This window comes from Pyrgilauda ruficollis, unplaced genomic scaffold, assembly GCF_017590135.1.
Source record: "Pyrgilauda ruficollis isolate IOZ18807 unplaced genomic scaffold, ASM1759013v1 scaffold49, whole genome shotgun sequence".
Lineage (NCBI taxonomy): Eukaryota > Metazoa > Chordata > Aves > Passeriformes > Passeridae > Pyrgilauda > Pyrgilauda ruficollis.
In genome coordinates, this window is record NW_024526488.1 from 1,359,279 (window position 1) to 1,384,392 (window position 25,114).

A 25,114-nucleotide genomic window follows, 5' to 3' on the forward strand; every position below is an offset into this window, starting at 1 on the left:
GCACTGTCAAAGCAGCACCAGTTGGCTGTTGAGTCTGGGACACATCCTGCTCCGTGCGCAATTTCAGGAGGTGGCTGCCCACTCGGGCCACAGGCCTCTGAACACCAAGGCTCTATTCCCTGGGAAACAAAACTCACCACCCCAGCTGGTCCTGATGTTATTTTGCAGGCGACGCTACTGCACAAAGTGGGCCAGGCCGTGTTCCCAGGGCTTTCCGAGCCGTCACCTGCCCTCCGTTGTCCCCGAGGCGCCCAGCGCTCACACGGCGAGCAGGCAGGAGCGGCACTGCCCGTCTGCCACCGGGTTTCTGCTCTTGCCGTGCGGGCTTAAGGCTTGCTGGCAGCCCCTCTAAGTACTGCATGAGGTGCTGCAGCGTTTCAGGTCAGCCAGGGATCGTTTTAGGGTGCTTATGCTGTCATCTGCCTCTTGAGGTGTTGTGCGAAGCATGCATTCTCCACAGAAATCTTATGTATATATGTGGGATACCTGTGTTTTATGAAGATGTATTCATGTATAATTTGACTTTCAGTTACATTTTTGTAATTGTTAAAAGATTATGGCACCTCAGAGTCATTACGTGACTTGCTCTGTGTTTATATGTAGTGGTGAGATGTTAAAATGCAAGTACAGCCATTGGACAGAGTGCCTGTGAATACACTGCAGTGCACTGGCAGGCCTTGCCAAAATGGAGATGGTGGCAATTTTCTGACAATCTGATGCATGATTTTTCAATTTACTGGCTTTTTTAAAATTAAGCATGTGTACTATGCATCAGAGATCCATGGAAGGTTGTTGGGGATTTGTTGACTGAAGCTGGACAGGATTCTCTGTCACATTCACAAAATATCAGTCAGGTCAAGTCCACTTACTAACTGTTTTGCTGAAGATCTGCTGAAGGGCAGAGGGGAACCGTGCTATTTTTTGTCTCTTCTTTCTGAAGAGGAATACCAACAAATGTCCCAAAGGCTGTCCAGAGAGCAGTGCACCTGGTTGCACAGCAGTGACTCTGCCACCTATATGCAGACTGTTCCACACGTGCATGTGGAACTTGATGGTTCCTTTTGTTCAAGTCCCAGCTTCACTTCCCAGGAATATGGATTTGCTGGTAAACATTGAATACTTCTATTTACCTCCAAACTATTTGTTGCTTAGTTGCCTTCAGAGGTGCTGCTTAAGAGAAAATTCTAATAATTATGGAAATGAAACTGTTTTCTGATACATATGATACAGTAGAGATGATAAACCAGGGGGAGTGTGGAATAACAAGATGACTTTAATTGTCTAAATTGAGAGGTATGTATAACTTTACTGAGCATAGATACAAAAAGTCCATTTAAAACTTTGTTTAACCTACAAAATTCTAGGTAAACACACATAGGCTTTTAAATTTAATCTTGATTTTAGTGTGGTTTTACAGTAGTTTGCTAATCTTTTGTGGAGTTGGTTTGTTTTCAGTGGAGGTCCTGAGACCAGATCTGTGCTACTATCTCTGGATGGCTAGAAAGATAAAGCTTCTTCCGACTTATGGACCTGAAAGGAAAATTACGAATTTAAAATTATTCTGTTTCCTGCTCAGAATGTTAGATCTTTCACAGGTAAGCAGCAAATTCCTATACTCTGGAAAGAGATTTCAAGAACTATCAGGAAGAAATATGGAAGAATAGGTAGCAGTAGTTGGTAGCCCTGCTTTGGGGGGCAATCATACTATTATTAAGTTTTGGTGAAGATACATATAGTAGCATTCTATGGGAAGAGAGCTGATGGAAGATCTTGTTCTCTGGTTGTTTGCAAGTCTTAAGCATAGAAACGTGTTTGGGATGGTCTCAGCTTGCTTTGAACTCCCTGCTCATTACTGCAAAGAAGGTAACTCCCACGAACAGCAAAGCTTTTGGGTGTGGGTGTTAGAGAGCTTGAAAATCAGGATTAGTGGAGGAGGAGATCTGCATTGCCTAGTGACGAAACAGGGCGCTGCAGTCTGTGCTTGGAGCACTTCAGGAAAGAAAATAGTAATTGTGTGACTGCTTTACAAATGTTGCAGGTCAGAAATGAGACATTGGAGAGCAGTGCCATGAAAGGGCCCTGGGGGTCCTGGTCAGTGGCGAGTTGAACACGAGCCAGCAGTGCCCTGGCAGCCAGGAGGGACATCCCTGTCCTGGGGGCACCAGGGACAGCACAGCCAGCCGGGCAAGGGAGGGGATTGTCCCGCTCTGCTCTGCGCTGGGACAGCCTCACCTGCAGTGCTGGGGGCAGTTCTGGGTGACACAATGTGAAACACAGAGCCAAAGGAGAGCGTCCAAAGGAGGCCACGAGGATGGAGCAGGCCTTGAGGGGAGGCCATGAGCAGCGGCTGAGGGCACTGGGTCTGCTCAGCCTGGAGGGGAGACCTCACTGCAGTTACAGCTTCGCTGCGAGGGGAACAGGAGGGGCAGACACTTCTCTGGGGCGACAGTGGCAGGACCCGAGGGAATGGCCTGAAGCTGTGTCAGGGAGGTTTAGGTTGGATATCAGGAATGGGTTGTTCACCCAGAGGGTGGTTGGGCACTGGCACAGGCTCCCCAGGGCAGCGGTCACAGCAGCAGCCTGACAGAGCTCAGGCAGTGTTTGGACGATGCCCTCAGGCACAGGGTGACCTCTGTGCAGGGCCAGGAGTTGGACTCAATGATCCCTGAGTCCCCTCCAGTTCAGCTCATTCTGTGATTCTGTGTGTCGGCCCTAAAATTGGGCCAGTCTCGATTTTCTGTACCTGTAACATTCAACTGCTTACATTTTATATTTACGTGTTCTTGTAAAAACTTAGAAAAAAAATTCTGTTCAAAATTCTATTCTGAAACAGCTTTTACTCATTTCAAGAAAGGATTTCTGGAACTTTGAGGTGACAATTCAGCATAATTCTTGCATAATCTATAGAATTCTTTATGTTAGCATCATAGCTCCAGTTTCAGGTAGCTTAAGAAAATTACTGAGCCAAAATATAATCTGAGCCAAAATATAATTTAAATAATTGCAGGCTTGTGGGGCCTTGCCAGGTCTTGTACTGCAGACATTTAGATCGGTGATGATGAAGAAACAATAAGACAGAGCTGCTGTGATGGAAAGCTCCATATTAGCTTTTAGTCTTTCTGCAAAGGTCCATTAACTGTGACATAAAAGCCCATATAGGTATTACTTAGTATGTCTCCATGAAGTTACCATACTGCAAACTTACCATTAACTGCAAACTTAAACACATGTGAAAACACATGTATCTTACTTAAACAAATTTGTCAGTGGATAATGAAATGCTTATTTAAGCATTTTATACATCAAGTTGTTTATAATGTTGGAGTCTGAAGAAAGTTTTAACTTTTTTCAATGAATGCTTACCTTATTTGTGCTGTTTTCTGCCATTTCTTGAATCCTGATGGTTATTAGCTCTTCTGATCAGTGGCAGTTATGTTTAACATCCATCAGCGTTATGCTTGAATTCAGAAATTTGATTAAAAGAACTCCATCTCCCGAAGACTTTGTACTGAAATGTGCATGTTGTAGATTGCTTCCTTGCTTCTTACAGCAGTGGTTTTGAGTGTTAAGAGCTTCTTTTCTTTCTTGGTAGAAGGAAATAAGCTGGAGTAACTTCCCTACCATGTTAGACTCATTGCTGTAATTGTCTAAATAAAATATGTATTCTTTATTCTGTATGCAAGCAAGTCTGAAGGTAAATGTGCATTTGTACATATGCATGTATAAACACACATCAAATATATTTTTACCTAAATGGAACAGATTGCTTAAAAAAAATTCTTATAAATGTACATGTTAAATATGTATTTTTTCCCCTGCCATCTACACCTGGAGTAAGAGAGTTTATAGGAGATTTTTTCCTTTTGTTGTTTTTCATTTATTTAACCAGAAAACATAAAAGCAGCTGTAAAGGTCCATGACTGTCAAGATACTTCATTATAGCCACAATTCTTCAAGCCTCTTATTCAGCTCATTAAATCAGTAGCAAGGCAGCAAAGAAATGCTAATTTTCTATTGGAAGGGATCTAAATAGTTAAAGTTTAGCCCTGTGTCTTTTTTAATAAGTTGTTGGAAAAAAGACATCTGACATCGATCTGATCAGTACAGCTGGATTTGAGAAACAATCATATTTGTATGGCAATCGATCCAAAACCTTCTGTTCCAAGCATAACTCTACACTGGATCCCACAGCAGCACAAGTTTTGAATCAAATTCTGTACAAGTTCAGGCACACAGCACAGTCCTGTTATGGCAAATTAACCAGGGCATGAACTGAAGTTTCTCAGGGATGGTGTTATTTGCCAAAAGATAGAAAAAACCTAAGTCTGCTCTAAAGCAGATCTGTACAAAGGCTGTTTTTAGGTGAAAATTTTGAGCTGGGCTCACCACTGAAAAAATAACTTTACTGGATGCAAGTGTGTTTGTGCTCCAATATAATTCCTTGCTTATGTTAGCCGTTTGTGACGCTGTACAGGGAACTGACTGAGCTGCCTGAAAAAGAAGTTGTTTTCAGGGGAAGGAGGGAAAGCTATTAATTTTCTTCCACAGTAGCTTTCAATTCAGCATTAAAAGCCCTACTGTCAGATTGCTGATATTCTTGAAGTTACCCTTCAAACATCTCTGCAATTCTGAGATTCTTTATCTGTGTAAGTCAGCCCAGCAGCTCAGTCTGCCTGTTGGCAGTGCAGGGATGTCGTGGCCACTTTCAGCAAGTCCTTGCTCTTACTCTGCAACCCAGCAGGACAACACAAAGCTCCAAACAAGGCGTGATTTGGACTGGAAAAATTACTAATTTATAAATCTGGAAAAGGCCCCTCATTTTTTTGATAGTGTTCTGTTCAAGATAGCATCACTAGCAAGTACAAACTGTTTCACTAGAAGTCACACACATGCTTTACACAGTGCCTTGACAAAGACAAGAGTTCACTTTGACAACCTTTCAGTCTGAAGCAAACCTTTTAACCTGACCAGCGAGTTTGTGTGGCTTTGGAAAAATGAAAGCTAACCAGAGCCCCAGAGTTTATTAAATTACTTTAAATTGTGAAATTCATTTCTGAAGAGAACAGGGAAGAAGCCTTGTTGTCCTCACAAATGAAATAATGAAACCCATTCAATTATTCAAAACCTTCCTCTGATAACATCAGAAATATAGATTATCTATGGAAGTATGACCACAGATGGTAAACAAAAGAAGAAATTGCAATGATGCATATTTCCTACAATTTCCACATTGCTGAAATATGACATCAAACAAGATTTAAACTTTAATGTGAACAATTAATAATTTTAGTTTACATTTAGAGGTAAGCAAGAATACAAAAAATGTTATTTTGGTGCCATGCTTTTATTTAAATGAAAGAAGAAACTACACTGTACCACATAAGTAGCAATGACAATATTTTACAGCACAGCATTTGAAAAAATATGGAAGCTATGCTCCATAGAAGTGGACAAGTAAGCACACAATACACTGTACATTTTTCAACAGTGCCCAATAAATCATAATTAAATAGCTGAATTTGGCTTTAAACAGCCAAATAATAAAAACTAACAGTCATACTAACATTAAAAAAAAAAATAAAATTCAGTAGCTATTATGACTGTTAGAAGATGAAATTTTGCTCCAAAAACTAAGACGAGAGTTTGGCAATTCAGTCGTAGCAACAATAATAATACCCCTGATGAAAGCACCAGTGTGTTCTGGAAAGGTCAGTGATAAATACTGGCCTTTATGGAAAGCTTTATTTTTTTTTTTTATTTTTCTTTTTTTTTTTTTTTTAAACATGATCCCAACCAAAGATCCACTGTAATTAGAAAATTTGCAGGCTTAAAAAGGAAAAGCATCTCTAGCTTTACTTTTCCTGTATTAAGTAAAACCTTATACTGCGAGCAATGAAATTTTCAACTGCATTATTCACATTCTACTTTTAGACGTTGCACAAATCTTTAACCTGTTGACAAATGCGAATTTCATAATACATTCAGATATTTAAAATTACTCAAAGAATTCCTGTCACGTATTTAAGCTCACTTTGATTAGGTTGATGCGTGTGTCTTTATGGTGTTGCAAATCTTCAGTTAAATCATAGAACAGATTTTAGAAACAAAAAGCCTCCCATGATAAAACTTCTTTTGAAGTTATTCACCATATGTGTGTCAGTTAATTCCAACCTCCTGGTTTCTTGAATCACTGTATATTATACACAGTTTCATATTGTTATTCAAGATGTTCCTACAATGGTATCTGTAGGAAGTGTCTAACAGGCAGAATGTGCAAACCCTCTTTCCCCCCTTTTTAATATTATTTATATCCTATATACACAATATGTATACACTTGAATTATAAGAGTTACATATCCTGGTGATATACATGCAAACAGTAGGAATCAGCTAACCACAAATAGTTTTGAGCCACATACATATTAAACATGTATTTTAAAGTGTTTTTTCTTTTTTTTACAGTTTTAACAAATATACATAAATATAAGAACATAAATTACAGTAAACTGACAGCATTTTTGAGAAAATGTTTATAATCCAGATGCACTGATGCCTAAGGCCTTATAATAATTTAAAAAAGTACTGTTCTAAACTTAATGCTTAATGACATCTCATTCCTGTGCATCTTTTCTCTAAGTAAATGAGCACATCGTAGTAGTGAGGCAGTTTCTCTCAAAGCAGTTTAATGAGAGAAATACGAACATCATTTTAGTCTCCCATGAAACTGAATGGACTACATACTTATAGCACAATACTGTCTTATGTGAATGGAGTTGTCACAACACTGAAACAGAACAGAATCACAAATCATTCAAGTCTTTTCCTGAGAATGAGATTTCCCTCCCCCCCAACAAATTCTCTGGTGTACGATGTTATCAAAATAGCCACAGATTTAGGGGAGGCTTCAAGTTTGTGTTGTTTTTTTTTTTTTTTCAGAACAGTGCTATGTTAAAAGCAAAATGTAAGAGAAACAAAAGCTGAAACGGGATAGCGATTTGTAAAATAATCAAACACTGTTTTGAAATAAAATGCAGCCCTTTTTAAATAATACTGAAATATGCCTAGAGTTTGGTTTTGCAAATGGTCATGTTACAGATTTACTGAAATGTCAGGCTTTTTTTCCATACGTACTTAAAAATTGCTGTTTCACAAGACAGCACCTATTAGTGTCAGGAAAACAATTTACAAAGACACACTGACAACTATCAGATGTCTGTTCCCTAGAAAATTGATTCAAGTCTGAGTTGGCAGATCTGAAGGCAGGAAGGGGCCTGGATCTTAAATTCAATGGGAATTAGATACATGACTTCTCAAAGATCTGTGACTTAGTGAATTCTGTGATTCTTCTGAATATTTAGTGCTCTGTTAGGCAACATCAGGGATCTAGTTCTGAATGTTTCATGAGCTCCTATTCCTTCCTTGAGGAAGCAGGACCTGACCGTGTGCTCTCTCTCCAGCTGGAACACAGTGCAAAGCAATGAATGCACACTTGCTTAAACCATTTCAGAGACCTACCAAATCTTTTTACTTTGAGTTTTACTGATGTTATGAACATGCACATGGTCAGTCATTACATATCAGATGGCAACTTACTGAAACAGAAATAATTGCATCACCTTTACCCTGAGTTGTTAAATAATTCATTTGAAGAAAACTTCAAGCAGTTCAAAGGTTTTTCCTTTACTGTTTAGTTTATAAGCAAATCAGTACTGTTGAATTGAAAAAGAATTATAAATACACAGGGGAATGAATCTTGATTTTGTTACAGCACACAGGAAGGATCTTGGAGAACAGACCCATTCAGCTGTTATTCAGTGACATACAATTTATCATTTAGTCTTTACTGTAAGTCAGTATGCAAAGTTCGATGGTATTGAGAATATTTAGAAGTTTTTCTTTAGTGAAAGAAAAATATTTCAAGACAAGCACAAATACAAACATATAAGGCAACAGATGTAAAAAATGTAGTTTGAGTCACTAAAGAGGAACATTCAGTGCTTCAGTGTATCTAATCGAAATACAGAGCAAATATACTCTATATGTTGCATTAGCACATACAAATCTCCACACAAGTCAAACATTTCCGTAATCACTCATAATTTTTCACCTAAGAGTTAATCTTCTGCACTCCTAAACACTGTGTTTACATTCCAGTTGGACATGATAATAGAACTTGGTGTCCAGTTTTAAGTTCTAAGAGTCTTGTTGGCAACTAGAAATCTATTTCCTATAGGCAGTAAAGATGAAGTGCAAGTTTATCATAATTGTCTCAAGCAAATTTTTTCCCATCTACTATGCCTTGGTGGGTAAGAGTTTCTTAGGAGTTACTGGTCTCTTGGTTTGCCACAAATGGCTGTGAATGGTAATTGCATCAACACTGGCAGACAAAGTTTTGGCAGGTATGTGGCTAAATTGCTTCCTGTCAGAGTTGTATTTATACAGTCCCTCTATCATTTTCTTTGTGATAGATTTGGGACCTATTCCTGTTAATTTATTGATTTCTTCAGTATCAGGGCAGTATGTATACAGAGATCTGAACTGGCAGCCTGAATCCCGGAACAAGATTAAGAAATTATTGGCATCAGATTTTTCCATTTCCTTTAAAAGAAAGAAAGAAAGAAAGAAAGAAAAACATTCAGAATATGACTTTTGCATTGAATTTGCATAATTAGAAAACATTTCAATTAATTAGATTTCATTTTGAATCAGTTTTCTACCAGAGCTGAAACCTTATGTCTAACTCTGTCCACTAAAAGACCTTATTTTCAATCACTAGAATTTGCTAAGCTTCACCTATCTGAATTTTGATAGGGTAGATATCCACGTCAACCAAAACCTAATTTATTTAGACAATTTCAGCTATACTTGTTTAGTTGTACCTCAAGAACAGACATCCCACAAGTCTTTTTGTAGATCAAATAAAAATTCTTTTCATCATCCATTTCATCAAATTGGTTTAATACTTGCAAGTTTGGGAACAGGAAACTTGACACATGTCTTGATATGTCTGAAAAATCCTCTGGTGCTAAAATGGAACCCCTAAATCCACTCAAGCTTGCTCACACCTTGAAGTCAGTTGAAATGTATTGAACAGGAGTTCTTAATCAGCTGAAATCTTCAGATTCCTATTCCACCATAACAGACCTTCTATGGGACATGTGCCCTTAACACATACAGCTTCTGTCAAGTGATGTATGCTTCATCCTTGAGTTAAGCATGACATTTGTGCAGCTATTTTTTTCTGGGATTTCTGAGGGTCATTTGATGTAGTTTGATGTAGGTGTTTGTGCTTTTAGGGGAAAAAAACTCTTACCTCCAGGATCTTTTTCTTTTGACCTTCATTTACTTTTCCAGCCAGGCAGCAATGTGCCAGTGCATTCTGAATTATATACTTATTGGATTTAGCACTGGGTTCTTTGAAGAGCTTTGGTCCTACGCAAAAGGAACAACAAATAAGGTAAATTAATCAATAAGCCAACAAAGAGTTACTTTCAATGCTGTGAAGCACTTCTGTGTGGAACTTTTGCATGCATAGAAACACAAATCCAGGAATAATACAGAATAAGGTTAGAGACCACAAATTTCACAAACAAGTAAAATGTCATTCAGTTGTCACTGAATTTACTTACAAATGTGTCTTTCATTATTAAATCATTATTATTGGCAGCCTTGGTAATTTTTTTTTTCTCTCAGAGGACCTTTTCTATGAACAACAGAACATTTTGCTTTTTCTAAACAAAATTTCAGTTATCCAGGAGAGAGTGAAGTCTTTCTCTTTTCCTACACCTGTGATTTCAGGGGTGTGAGGTATAACAATGAGGCATATGCAGTGCTTAGAGTAACTGTTGCCTGTCCTCTTTGGAAATCCAGAAATGTTTTACCCAGAACCAGGGATAAAAGATCCGGCCTTACACTTGACAGGTTATTCTGTCTGTAAAATTACTCACCTGGTTGAAGGAGAAATCTCCTGTTTTAATTTCTGAAATGTCTGTGTCAAGACTTTGGTCAAGTCCGTTTTAAAAAACCCAACACATGAGTACCAATTAGGAAAATAATGTCCAAACATCAATTAAATTTAAGATTAAATCTGTTTGTCTAAGCTTTGAGGAAAAAAAACCCTAGAAAATACCTAACCTTATGCTACTCTTCTCACAGATAAAGTGATATTAGGTTGGCAAAAGTGGAGCTTTTATAAGCCTGATGATGTAAGGTCTTGGCAGTATCATGTGTGGTATAGTTAGGGAAAAGGGAGGAAAATACCATTATTATTTGATTCATAATATAATAAAGAATGAGTAGTCTGATCATAAAGTTCCTAATAAACAACAAAACATCTGTTAGGAAACAAATAGTGCAGAATATTTATATTTGCATTACTAAGAAGACTCTTTGCTGCTGCAATTTGGTTTTTGATTTTTGTAACTCTGTTCTAAATTGAGTTGAAATATCAACACTTTGTGCCTTGCTAGAGACACTACAGAAGTACAGACTGATGTGTGAGCCCATGTGCTGTTCTGAGCCTGACTGCAGTTTATTGTGTTTAAATATTGCAGTTTAAATGCTATTGAGTCAGTACTTTTATTTTGGATTAGAAATGTTAACCTTGTATTATTAGCCTCTACTTTGAAGGGTAAAAATCAAGTTTTAGGCAAGCAAATCAAGGTAACTGAAAACTTTTCATGCATAGAACCACTAACAGGCAGGTACTTTTCTGACTCTTGTTGCCACTGACCTGTGTATTCTGTAGCAGAGGCGACTGAAGAAGTTGTAGATGCATTTTCCCAATCTTTTTCTCCATTACGACTCCCACAGCGACTTGGGGATAAAAATCCTTCCACAGATTCAGACCTAAACATTAATTTTAAAATCTATTTAAAAATTCACAATGTTCAGCTGGGAAGCCTTCTGAGATGAAAAGAAGGCAAGGTAGAACACAATGATTTGAATTACAAACTATAAACCTAAATGCACAATATTTAGTGTGTTTTGAATGATGCATAAAGTTGGTCTTTAGGTGAGGTATATGTTAATTTTTGGGCTACATCTGAGGGACAGAAACCTAGTATAAGTTCTTGGTTGTGAAACAGAATTACTAAGTGGAAATTTGTGTTACTTTTAACATGTACTGGCAAACCAGTGTTATCTCACGTAGTGAACAAACCAGTTCTTGATAGAATAATGACTATGAAGTAAAAATTAAGTTCATTTGTACTTATGACTGCAACAACTGTCAGTGAGAACTGCTGAATTTAAGACAGCAAAACAATTTCCCTTCTAGTTCTTGCTTTCACAGGCAATAACTTCTGGTGCTGTAATTCTTCAGGCTGCACTCAAATATGAATAATTTTGCATTTAAAGGTCTGAACAAGATTGTCAAGTTTTCTTAAATTATTACAAGATATTTAAAATATTTTTTATTGTGGCTACTGCAAAAGCCAGTCAAATTTGTATCTCGGAATGAAAATTTGCTAAGTGAGAAAAAGGCACAGAATAAGGAAAAACAGTGGTATCATATAAAAATTTGTGTGCATGCTCATTTTCAGTAAAATCAGCAAGAGATGAAAATTCAATTTATAATACATCCTACACCTTTTGTGATTAGCACCTGCATGACAAATGTAACATTGAGATGCTCTCAGTGGGATCATCAAAAACAATGGTGATGTGAGGACAATGTGCCAATATGGGTTTGGAAAGATACTGAAAATTCTTTCAACTCTGTTGCTTTTATAATGCTTTAAAAGTCTCAATCCCTTAAACAAATCCAAAGCCCGAGGAAGATGTACTGCTCATTCAAAGCATAGTACAGCACTGCATAACTCCAGCTCCATACACAGGGGTTATCTCCTGCAAAGCCTGTGTAGATGAGCAACATCAAGCCTTTTGTAATACCTAATATAGCTGGAAGAAATCCCCCTCTCAATTCAAACTGCTAATTTTTAAGAGATGACAAGAGATATTAGGCTAATTGAATCATTTATGAAAGTTTCTTTTGTAATAACTGGAAAGTCAGTTCTTGAGACATCAAGGTAATTAAGATGTCAACTGAAGCCAGCTGCAGGTTTGTCAGAGCTGATGAATAATGTGTGGTGGCCACAAAGACACAACAGGCAATATCAGAAAATGTACTACTCCTTATCAACCCCCTTCTGCTAGTTTGCTTTTCTTCACTTTTTCTTCTTTTATAAAAAGAAAATAGTATTTGTCTGAATATTATCAAGTAGTTCACAGAAATAGTGATTTTCCTCTGAATGATAATATGGGGTTTGTATTAAAAATATAATTTTTTTTCTGTTATTTTCAGGTGGTTTTTAATGCAAAATGCATTCTGGTGTTTGGAAAAGGCTGAAGTCCTTGTAAGCATTCAGTAATTCCCTGTACAACTGCTAAAGAAAAAAACCAAACAGAAAATAAACTTCTATGTTAAAAAAAGAAAAGCAGCTATGTAGTTGCACGCAGCGTAGAGGTTTAGCAAAATATCCATAGGTTGAGATTTAGATACAAGCAGGTGAATTAAAGAGGCTGTGTGAACATCATTTTGGTTTGACCTCATTTATACCTGCCCAACTGGTTTACCTGGTAAAATTTGCAAAACAAATGACCATGGCTTGGTTCCCGAATGTCTGACAGTGGAAACTATCCCTGTCTCAAATGAGGAAAACATACCTGTTCTCGGAGTACACAAATATATACACGACCTCTAAAAAATTCATGCTAGTTTTACATAGGTGATTACAAAATTTTATTACATTAAATGGTTATTTTAGCTTTACCTTGGTGTTCTCTTGCCTGACTGCACACTCTCATTGTCCCCTGTATTCAGCGATGCCAATGAAAGACTAGATACTGAAAAAACACGATAAAGCTGTGAACCTGGATAAAAACAAAGTTAAAGCTTATAAACCTATGCAAGTAGGAGAGTCTGTTCATCAGACCAACACCAGCATCTGAAAGTCAGTAAGAGCTTTTCTACATGATATACCTGCATGCATATGTGCTGCACTTCCTGTAAACACTTGCTGTCACGCAGCCTTTGGCAGCCACTGGGGATGGGCTCAGGCTAAGCACTAATGGGAAGCATGAACATGGGAATATTGGCACTATGCAAATCAAAGGATGCAATTGAAGTTAATAAGTCCTCTTGAAAGAGAGCTTAAGAGACTTTAATTTAAAGCTTGGGATGCATTCTTGGATGGTGTTAAGGAAATTCTTCAAATTACACTGGAAGACAGAGGGAAGCAGCCAGAGAAAATATAGCACAACAACAAGGGTAAAGGAGGCTGTAACAAAAAGGATCACTGAGCAATCTGGTTATTTTTTCTAATTGTAAATTGGCAATACTTCTTCCAGCCATTACTGCAAGTTCTGTTGTATCTAAAAGAATGCTAAGTTGTTCCGCGTGGTTAGTGTTGCTATGTTCTTAACTGTACATGCAGCTGGTGAGCAAAACAGAAAAAACCCATGAAATATAAAGGTAACTTTCATGTTTTAATTTTGTCTGTATTGTGTGAGTTTAAATATTCTTACCTTAGGTCACCATTTTATTTACTGATCCCTTATCTCCCAACTTTTATTCATTCTTAGCTCTACAGGTGCAAGAAGAGATTAGTGAAGAAAACATGGGTGTGCATGAAACTTGTAACACATATTCATCCCTCCACTGGGGTTTCAGAGCTAACATTTTTGTTTGTTTATATATGCATGCATGCATAGCAGGTAAGTGACATTCATCTTTCCATTTCTATGCCAAATTTTGCTTTCCAGTTTGGACACGTGCAGTTTCAATGTAGCACAAGACTCTCATAAATGCACGTGCTTGTTAGGACCAAAACCCAAGCTGGTGTTTTAGCATGAACAGACTCTTTTTCCGTGTAAATATTTGTTACCTGGTGGACCTTTGATTGGTGTCTTAGGTGATTCAATATGATCTCTGTGAATAGATTTTGGACGTGGCTTTTTCTGTTTGATGGAGAGGGAACGTGGCTTTATGACAGTATCCATGTCTTCCATAAGCTTTAGTTGTTTCCTTCTCATATATTCCTGCTTAATAAATTCTCGCCGTGCTCGTTCATCCTCCTTCTTCTGACGTTCTTCTTCTGTTTTGCGTCTAAAAAATTACCACAAAAATCAGCAGTAGAAATTTTCCAAATAAGGGATTTCAGCTAGCACAGTGAGGACAACACTGGCATCAGATTTTTGGAACTTCAGTGTTCTCAAACACCAGTAAGAGACAAATGCTTTTAAATTTTTTAGTAATTTTCAGGAAGTTTAAACTTTTTGGGATATTGCTATTGATAAAACCAAACACAGATTTATGAGCTTCATTGCTGTAACTGAGCGAACATTGTGCATTTGTGCAGAAGGAACCCTGAGGGACACAGGCTCCCTCCGACTGTGCTCTGAGGAGCTGTGCTCAGCCCAGCACAGCTCCCAGCCTCAGGAGCTACAGACTGATGCCACCTGCTGTCCTGCAGGGCCAGCTGGGCTCCTCTGCACATCTGGCTCTAGCAGTGAAGAACTTGGATATTAAGATGCAATTCTTTGACATGCAGGTTACAATTCTAACTAAAGCAGACATTTTTGTGTTCACCATTACTGATCATTTGGATTAGAACATGTATTTTTACCTTGTCTCTTCCTTCTTATGTTCTAGTTCTGCTTCCAGCTGCTGCTTTCGAAGCAAAGTCTCTCTTTCCCTTCTCAAACGCTTCTCCAACAATGCTGCTCGTTTCATTGCCATGTCATTTTCTGCCTTTTGATCATCCTAGCAACCATTTTTGAAGGAAAAGGAGCAAAAATATTAAGATCTCTAGATTCAGCAACTGATTTTGCCAAGTCATTACACACTTAATTCTGTACACTGGTTATCCTAACATACTCTTGCAGTATTTGGAATGTTTATTTTTGAAGATTTTTCTTAAGACTCTTAGAAACTTCATAGTGGAATTTTTCCTTCCTGAGTCAAACAAAATTCAACACTGATATGAGAAAGCCTGCTAAGTGAGATATTTTAGTTTTGAGTCAGATCCCACATAGCATAAACTTCTTCTTTCAGCTTTGGAAGAGTCTACATGTATGAACATGAAGGTAATTATCACAAACCCCAATAATTATGTACCGTATAGAAGTAACTTCTGAGCAAGCCAGGTGTTTTGTTAGAACTGAGGAATGCTTCCAGACAAGCTAGGATCATCTAGATACATGACACAAAATTCTGGGGTATTCTAAGATGGAAATAAGTCTAGACCACTGTCTTACAGTATGCATTATAGTTAAAAGCCTGTCTGAATAGAGCTCTTTAATAAAAAGTCTCCAAGGAGTGCTCCCAAATATAAACTTCAAAAGGGAGTCTCAGCAGACATACTTCCTTAGCCAGCTGAGAGAGGGAAAAAGGCTCTCCAAAGTGCAATTCAAAAATGTGAATAATTATTAAAAATGCAGGCTGTTATGTACTTCAAAAACTTTTAGTTAAATTTGGGAGTGAGGTGAGGAAGTGAGGGTGAGATGTGAGCATGTTTAATCAAGATGACCAAAACAAATGTTAAAAGAAAAAAAAAATATCTACATTCAGCATGGATCTTCCTCACTAAGACCTCCAAGCACTCTTCCATAACTATGAATGGAAGGGGAAACTCTGACATGCTCAGAACTGCAATATGATAGAATCTCACCACTCTTAAGATGCCAAATTAATCAAGTCCAAAAGATAAGCCTGCACATTTAGAGTTGCTGTACTGTCTACTTTGACTTCAATCATCAGCAACATCTACGTTTCAATTAAAGATTTAAACAAAGCTTAACAGCTGACATACACATCCACTAGTTCTCTTACCTTAAAAAAGAATCCACAACACACTTTCTGGTCATCTTCAAACTGTTCTCTATCACTCTCACCTTCATATTTCTCAACAGATACCTCACTTTTTTCTGGTGGCTTCAAATCTGATAGGGAAACTTCAATTAAGTTAGCTGTTTTGGGAGCTGGAGGTGGTAAAATGGGTTGGTTTAGCTGATCTTCATTTGGGGTGAGGCAGACAGTTTCTGTGATAGGCTGAGATAACACTTCAGAAACATTAGATTCAATAGGCTTAATCTCCTTTTCCTCCAACTTCTGCTCACCCTGTTTTGGCAATTTTGGTCCTTCTTCTTTTGCTGCCTCTTCTGTAGACTTGACTTCTTTCAAAAGATTTCCCTTTAACTGAGGTTCGCTTACATGTTCACCATCATCTCCAAAGCAAACAAATGATCTAGTCTGAATGGGAACCTGACTGGGGGAAAACCTCCTCAAACGGGGAAGGCTGTCCACAGACCGTGGGGCAGTCAAGGTACGGTTTAGAGGCGTTATTTTCAGTTCATTTGGCCTAGGAGTCCTTTGCATTTTAATGTGAAAAGAGGCATTCTTCCTGTTGGAAGATTGTGGAGATTGATGTGTAGAACGAGGAGATTCCTGTGAGAAAGGTGCAACAGGAGCTGGAGCTCCCCCTTGCCTTGAAGAAGACTTAAAGTCCCGAATCTGCTTCTGAGGAGAAGGCTGAGGAGGAGAAATAACCCAAGCCTGTTGCTCTCTCATCTGCATCAGCATCTCCTGCTGAAGGGATAGACGTTGCATTTCTTGTTGTAGAAAGTGTAGGGAAGAGTTTAGTTTTTCAATAGATTTTGTATATTCTAAGAGATCTCCATCATTAAGATTTTCTTCTGAGGGGCTTGCTAAATTCCATTGCTTTTCAGCATCTCCAGAAGTAGCAGGAGATTTTAACCATTTGCTATGAGAATTTTCTGGGTTTTCTTTTATTAATTCTGAAGTCTTACTAGTTTGGTCATCTGATTTTTGAGTTTCTTTTTCTTTCAACCGATTGCTGTCAGTGAATACCTTCTCATCTTCAGCTCCTGCTGCTTCCTCTCGGAGAGGTGATACCCCATCACCTTTCTTTTTCACAACATTGAGAAACGCTGTTCTTCCCATTTTCTGCCGCTGCTTTGTGAATGCAGCTTCAACTTTCTTCTTCTGTGCTTCAATGGCTCGCCTCTTTTCCTCTAGCTTCATCCTCAGCTGTACCATTTCAGAAGCCAGTAATTGTGTAGTGTCTCTTCCTTGAGGAACAGATGCCTCCTCAGGAATGTGAGCCCAAGCAACCATATGAGGGATGTTCAGCTCAGAACCTTCTGGTGTGGTTTTCTGAGAACTGCTTCCACTGCTTTTACTATCTGTGTGATTCAGTTTCCTGAATTTCTGCTCAGCAAAGCTGGTCATTTTAACCCCTGAACTCGAAGAAGCACTGCTGCCTGCCTGTGATTTAGTACTTACTGAGCTGGGACAGGGACTTAATTGATCTCTGTGATTGCTAGCTCGCATGTCATAATCCTGGAGAAATTTAGATGGTTCCTCCATGTCAGAGTCCATGCTTACAGTATAATCTCTCAAAGAAGAATCCTCATCCATTGTCTCTGGGATATCTTCTGATGGCACATGTATTCCAGTATCTACTTCTGTGTTGTCAGTCACAGGACTCAGAGCACCCTTAGTGTCTGTGATTATATCTGGGGTAGTCTGATTTGGTTTAATGTTTGAATTCAAGATGCTCATTTCCCGATTGTGAAGAAAGAACCCATTTGTAATTTGGTCTGTTTGGAGAAGTCTGGGAGATTTTTCAGTGTCATGAATTATCTGCAAAGCCTCCTCAATGCTTGGCGTCTCAATCTGATTGCCAAAATCATCCAGAACTGCCCTGTTTTGCAGAGCTCCATTTGGAAACCTGTAGTGTCTGCTCTCATTGGCATTTCTTTGATTTGCATTAAGAGACTGATTGGCCTTTGTCATGTCCTTTTCCTCTTCAATGTCTTGATTCTCCTCTTCTCCATTTACTGGTTTGAAGGACAGATTTTTTCTAGAATGCTTCGGCATGCGGTTGATGTTTCCTGTAAGGCCTTCATTGCTCACAGATCTAGGAATTCCCCTGTTTGGAGTAGATGCTGGAATGCTTTTCTCTTTGTCAAAAGGAATGTCAAACGAAACTCCATGTAACGATGACCTAATAGGGATCAGAATAAAGAAAGTAACTGAGCAACTCAGGGTTATTAATAAAAAATAAGGAAGTATGTGTATTTAATTTTAAAATTATTTTAAGCTGGTAGTATTAAAGGCACTGTTAGGTGTACTGTATTTTGCCTAGCTTCAAATATAATAAGCATGCATATATTTTTAGATAAGATATTTTTAGATTGATAAATAGATGTAAGTATAATACATTTTTAAAAAGCACAATAGAATGGAATGTAACAATGTTTAGTTCAGACTTGGCCAATGCTTTTTACTACTTTGGAATAAATTCTGGGCATTTTTGGAGTACAGGAATTGCCACCATAGATCAGAAGGAAGGTGTGGGAAGACAGTTTACACACCACTATGACTCTTACCATTTTAACTTCGGTTTATACCCTACAGATGAAGAGTTTATGACTGGTCTAACTGCAAACTAAAACGTTCAGCCTGATTGTTCTTAGCATTCCCGAAATAATACAAGCTTAAATGCTTCTGAGATCATTAGCCATGTTACTGTTACTGCATTTAGTTCACTGTGATGAGTCAATACGAACACATTTAACACCAACAATTCAAATTTCTGAGCTATACCTCTTTTAGTGTAAAGAATAAATTATTTATTTCTGAAGATTGTTTCCTATTAACCAGTTTTTAATCCATGACATGGTTTTATCTTTCTTTTTCTACTTTTTCAAGTAGCTTACAAAAATTTTCATTACAGGACTCTGACAATCCAAGCTACAATGGAGCATTTACTACTACTCATAACCAAACCCCAGCATTTTGCAACCAGCTTGTAAGACTACTTACCTTTTCTCTTTGGGCCATGTCCCTACTTGCCCATCTACATAAGACATTGATGTGGACCTTCTGATGACTCCTATATGAAACAAAAATAGGATCCAATGTAACTACTGTGAAAAATTATTTTAACATCACCTTCTGCTGCTTTAACAAATTGATCTGCTTCACTACTCAGAACACTGCAATGGCAAAGAAGTGTTTATATATTGAAAATACAACTAGATCAACTAAAGCCAAATTCATCTTGAATATATACCCCTCATCCCTCAAAGAACTTACTCATGTGTAATATTCTACAAATCCTACTAAAATATACCACAAATACTTGTTGTAAGCCATCTTCCACATAATCAAAACAGAAGTCAAATTAAAAACACACACACACAATGCATTTGGTACAAACACAATCTTCCCACTGGTACATTTTATAAATTACGGAGGTCAATTATGTAAATTAATTAATTTTTCATGTAAAGGTCTCCCCCTATTTCTGCATAAATGATGTTTGAATAAATACAAGCAGGATAGCAATTTACTCAGAGGACGACACCTGTCTCATTGCCTCTCCCGGCCCTTTGTGAATTGTTACCTGGAACAGATGAATAAGGCTGCTGGGGTGTATGCAGTTGGTGAGGGGGTGTGTAAGCTGGACTTCCCAATCTATAAAGCAAGAGACATTAACTTAGAATTAATACATCAAAAGTCACAATACAAAGGCCAACCAGTCACCCTGTTGTTGGCCAAGACGAAAAGATTTTTTTTTTGTGATGAGAAAGAAAGTGAGGTGTAGTTCTCGTCTGAAAATATTAATTTATCAGCTAAAAAGAGAACACTGTAATAACCTTGGACTGGGACTAATGCAGGTGGGCCAAAAAGTCAAAAACGTATTTTTCATACACAAACAGCTATAGACCTGCAGCATAAGTTTTGTTAATGTACTTGTCTCCTGATTTATTTCATGTAAATGTCTCTATTAGAAGGTTCCATTTTTTAGTCTTGATTTCAGTAAAAAGTCTACACAAACATGAGCAAAATGAGGCAGCTCCTACTGGCCTCAAAACTGAGTGATTGCAGCCAATATCACATACTTTCCATACATTTCTATTTTCAGTTGCTTAGTCTGAAACTTCTGTTTCGTGTCTGGACTTCAACATGCACTAGAAGTGGATAAAGAAGACTTTGTGATAGACATGACTTTATAAATAAAAAAATAAATTCACTACTAAAGGAGTAATTATAGAGGTTTCCTCTGTTTCTACTTATACAGATACTTTATTTGGTTTACAGAGAAGGTCTGTAATTGAGTAGCTGTGTTAATCCAGGATGGGATTAACATAATTCAATGTTTTGATCAAGGTGCGTTTTCATGATCAGAACAAAGACATATACATAAAGACACAAGGATTTGTATGTAAAACACTTCTAGAGAAGCCAGACTTCAAACACAAGCTGGATTAAATCCTTTCATGTTTTGAATTTTGCCCACTGAATTGAAGAGCACACTCCCAAACTCACATTTTTCAGAATATTTGTCTAGTGTTATATTATATATACTGTACAGTGTAGAAATGTCTCTTAAATAGTATTTGCAAGAAGGATATTCACATAAATGTAAGAAAAATACCATCTACAAGAGCATCTTTCACAACTACATATTAAATTATTCCATATAGGTTCCCATAAATTCCTGATTTTTTTTGTGTCAATAACACTAGATGCTAGCTACATGACAGATCTGTTTTAAATGGCATTCAAGATATCTGTGAAAATTTTAAAATCCTAATGTCTGTAAGTTATGTTAAAAGAAAAGCATACTTTCCAAATTTAACCCTGCAGCCTGTGAAAATTTGCTACCACAAAGAAAATCTATACACTTAATTTTCCTTGGGCGAAAAGACTGATTCTGGCACCAAGCCTGGGCTCCATGGCAACCTCAGACATCATAACTGCTCACTGCCACAGTCCCACTCCCTCCTCTGTGCTGGCTCCGGCTCCCCAGCCCATGCTCTGAGTCATTCCAACAAGCTAAGGCGGCAGAAGAACATTCACTTGTTCCAGCTGGGGCTGTTTTTTCTGTCTTTGTGTGCTGAAATGGCAACTCAAACACTCAAGGGGGCAGGAATGCACAGGGAGGAAGGAGAGGCATACAACATCCTGCAGTCAGGTCTGCCCTGCCAGGGAACCTGCAGCCTGTGCATTGGATTCCAACCATCTGAAATGACTTTTTGGGCCCCTCCTTTGTCCTGCAGTGATGTATCATCAGGTTGGATGGAATACCTTGCTTTATGAGGAGAGATACAGCAAATGGCCTTGGGAACCCCTGCTTCAAAGGATATGTTCAAAACTTTTGTTCTCCTGGCTTATATGCTCAGTCTACATGAAAATAAAATCATTGTCTACAAGAGGATCACACTTTGGATACAGACAGGGAAAGGATTTGGAATCCCTGCATTTAATGGTAGTAAGAAATAATACTCTGTTATTAAAGTCAGCATAGATTCTGAAACACTAAAAACATACTTAGGAACCTTAAATCTCAAACCCAACCAAACCCTCACCCCTCTCTCCAAAAAACCCCATCCAAAAACAACAGAAAAGGCTAAACAGGATTATCTGGGTTGGAAATCAACCATTTGCTAAATATCCAGTTAAAATGCTAATTTTATCCTTCTCCTCTGTGCCAGTTTAGATACTTTCAATAAACCAAAATAAACCCCCCAAAATTATAAATGTATTATAATGCTGTCTCTTGTTCACTAGGTCCAGATCAGATCACTGGAAGGCTTTCTTTACCTTGACAAAAGAAAGCTTAAAAAGAAGGCCTAATGTAGAATTTATGTCCCTTATCATAGAAAGAATATGTTGGAAAAGACCTTTAAAATCATGAAGTCCAGCTGTTAACCCTGCCAAGGCCACCACTAAACCATGTCCGTAAGTGCCACATGTACACATCTTAAATACTTCCAGGGATGAATGCTCTATCACTCTCCAGGCAGCCTATTCCAATGCTTGACAGCTGGTTTTGGTGACAAAATTTTTGCTAATATCCAATCTAAACCTTTCCCAGTGCAAATGGAGGCTGTTTCCTCTTCTCCTGTCACTTTTTCCTTAGGAAGGGATACCAATCTCCACCTGTCTACAGTCTTCTCTCAGGTAGTTGTGGAGAGTGATTAGGTCTACCTTCAGAAATTAATGTACGAGCAGCTACAGAACATTAGGGAAATAGGATGTTTCTATATTGCTTCCTAATCTGCACCAGTAATAATAAAACTAATGTTTCACATGGTCTGGAATAGTGTGAATTTTGTTCCTGGTAGCTGGTGCAGTGCTGTGTTTTGGATTCAGTGTGGGTGCACTGTTGATAACACTCTGGTGTTTCAGTGGCTGCTCAGTGGTGCTTTCTCTAAGTCAAGGACTTCTCCGTGCCTCGTGCCAGCGAGGAGGTGCAGGAGGAGCTGTGGGGGAGCGTGGCCAGGGCAGCTGAGCTGAGCTGAGCTGCCACAGGGCCCCTGCAAACCGTGGCTGCTGTGCCCAGCACCGCCTGGGGGAGCTGGCTGGGAGGGGCTGATAGCTGCTGGAGGGAGCAATTGTTCTGTGCAGCACTTGTTCTTCTCAGGTTTATTCCCCTCTGTCCTTTTCATTACAATTATAATCATCATCATATTTTATTTTGTTTCAAATTATTAAACTGTTCTTATCTTGTGAAGGTTTACACTTTCTTTCCGATTCTCCTCCCCATCAGGAGGCAGTTGGGGTGGGGAAATTAATCACAGCATAAGTATTCATTTTTACCTATTTGAATTTCATGGTACTATAGTAACATAACCAAATCAAACTAAACCCATCACTCAGGGTTTTCCTTGGTGTTACCTCAGTTTACTTTTGTTATAACTTTTGGAAAATTTGCTGTGAATTCCAGAAAAGTAGCTTTTCCAGAGCAGACTTGGTCAGCAGCTCCACTTGAAATTGAAGAGGACAAGGCCATGTGACACTTCTGTGCTGAATGCTGAGGGTTGTTTTGGACACTGGTAAGAGAACAGCACTGTCCAAGTGTACACACATGAACAAGCAGCCTGCCATGCAGCAGGGGGGGAGGGCTGAACTACAGGATATTGCACAAAATTCCAGATTGTATCTGGTAACTCAGTCACTGAGCTTTGCAAAAAGGCAAAAAAAAAAACAAATTAAAAAATCTATTTTGAACAGAGCGGAGATTGTGAAACAGTACTAGTGATTCTCTGACATTACCTGGCTACAAAGTCAGAACCAGATGGACCATCCACATAATTTCTTCTGTTAGCATTCAAGCTGTGAGCAGAAGCTGCATCTTTTGCAGGTTCAGCTGGCAGGAAGAAAAAGTTCAAGTTATTATAGTTTAGTATTCAGTTAAATTACATAGTACAAAAGCTCTCAATAATATGAAATAATGATTTTCAAAGATTTAAAGAATTTTCATTGATTCCATTATTTAGATTAAAATTGTCACTTCCTTTCATCTTTATGTCCTCCAAAGCTCCCATACTGGCACTAATTAAAGAAACGGAGACTGACAAAACAGACTAGAAAAAGCAAGGGAAGTAGTAATACAGAAAAATAAACTAAGAAAAATTAAAAGGAAACAAACACTTTTAGCAAAAGTTGTTCTGGAAGTAGTGTTTCTGATAAAATTTCTCTCCAACCCTTAGACTGACTAGAAAAAAGATTTTTTGTCACATCCTAAACCAGTTAGCAGTATTTAAAGATTTATATCAGATTTGTATGTTCTGTAAAGCATAAAAATGAACACAAGGTATAACAGCCACCCAATGAAAATCTCTTCCTAGTGTGTGGAAAGCCAATCACAGCACTGCCGTGTGAACATTTCTGTCACCTGAAATGTTAGTTAGACCTCAAGATCTATCTGAAAGGTGGATTTTTAAATCTGAGAATTGCTGATGGAAGATGGTGCCTTTGCACTTGGTACAAAATGAAATTTTACAATTAGCTCTCTATTCACTTTGCCCAGACTTATGATTCTCTCTCTTGGTATCTTCTCAGCAACACAAGCTCTTCAGGCTAAATTCTGTTCTCAGTTTCTTTTTATATTTGTAATTCTTGCATGGGCATAAATGGATTCAAGGCTTGTTTAGGTCAGGAAAATTTGCAAGTGATTATACCACAACAATTTAAATGAGTTTTTGGTAACAGACAACAAAATCTAATTATGATTTATGAGATGAGATGAAGATTTACAATGAAGAAAGAGAACTCCTTTCCTTCTTTAAGGGGGCTGTGCACTGCCAAATCCTGTTAACTAAAATATTCACTGTATCTGTGAACACAATGCAATCTGTACACATACATATCAAAACATGCATATTAAGGCCAATCCATAACATAATTACCTTGGGGATGCACAACAACACGGGGTTGTACAAATGATGGCTTCACCACTTCAAACCACCAGAACAATTCTGCCATGAACACCATGTAATTGCTCTACATGAAAAATAAACAAAAAGATGGAGAGAAATTGATGTTAGAACACAAGCCTGCAAGTAAACAGATTAAGCAGCATTTGGGAGATGTCTCTGTGTTTCAGCCAGTTTACAATCTTATTTTACAATCCACTTATTTTACAATCTCCACTGTTTTTTTAGAAATAGAAGCCAGTAGCACCAACACATAATTTGACCAGACTGCAACCAGTTGGGTTGAAATGTTTCATAACAAGCATATGCTCAAGCCTGATGTCTTGCAGGGAGGGCAGAGAGGAGCAGGATGGATGGAAAAAAATGCCTGCCAAAGACCAGCCATTTCCATTAAAAAATCGCAGTGAAAAGCCCATTGCAAGGGCAGATAATGCTTTCTTCAGAGATTTTTAACATGAAAAAGTATGGTAGCCCTTTGTTTTAGAAGCTGGAATCTGATTTTGGCTTTTGTGTTAAGTATGTGCTTTTGTCACATTTGTGAAGTTCTACCCAAATTTACAAGTCTTTAATGCAAAACAAAAAACAGCAGCAGAGTTTCTTGACTGCAGGTTAGAACAAGGTTTTAGCTCCGAAGGTTTATGCATTGCTGATATATATGTCCTTACTGTATGTTCCCATTACACAGCTATGAAAGACACAGCATGGGAGCCACCAGATTAAACACTAGGGAAAAAACTGAAAAGGAAGAAAACAACTGGTGACAAGCTGCATCAACAACAACAACAACAAAAATCAATAGAGGAAAGCCAGGCAGGAACAGTTGTTTCTGCTGCAAGAACATATGAGGAGTGCAAAAAGC

General features: G+C 38.1%; 1 protein-coding gene across 4 annotated transcripts in view; it reads right to left on the bottom strand.

The window, feature by feature from the left end:
• Positions 1–5,328: 5,328 nt before the first annotated feature.
• The window catches only part of CAMSAP2 (calmodulin regulated spectrin associated protein family member 2), an 81,265-nt gene continuing 61,479 nt past the window's right edge, over positions 5,329–25,114 (bottom strand). For 2 of the 4 annotated variants that reach the window (XM_041479588.1, XM_041479586.1), the window contains 11 exons: positions 24,229–24,322; positions 23,093–23,186; positions 19,434–19,504; positions 18,851–18,920; positions 15,833–18,029; positions 14,628–14,764; positions 13,887–14,107; positions 12,774–12,846; positions 10,733–10,848; positions 9,314–9,432; positions 5,329–8,598 (listed from right to left, as the gene is read on the bottom strand). In XM_041479588.1, the coding sequence (XP_041335522.1) occupies positions 8,293–8,598; positions 9,314–9,432; positions 10,733–10,848; positions 12,774–12,846; positions 13,887–14,107; positions 14,628–14,764; positions 15,833–18,029; positions 18,851–18,920; positions 19,434–19,504; positions 23,093–23,186; positions 24,229–24,322 (3,498 nt within the window). In that variant the 3' untranslated portion in view covers positions 5,329–8,292. Of the gene's footprint in view, positions 8,599–9,313; positions 9,433–10,732; positions 10,849–12,773; positions 12,874–13,886; positions 14,108–14,627; positions 14,765–15,832; positions 18,030–18,850; positions 18,921–19,433; positions 19,505–23,092; positions 23,187–24,228; positions 24,323–25,114 lie in introns of all 4 variants that reach the window. The other 2 variants (XM_041479587.1, XM_041479585.1) reach the window with 1 other exon arrangement.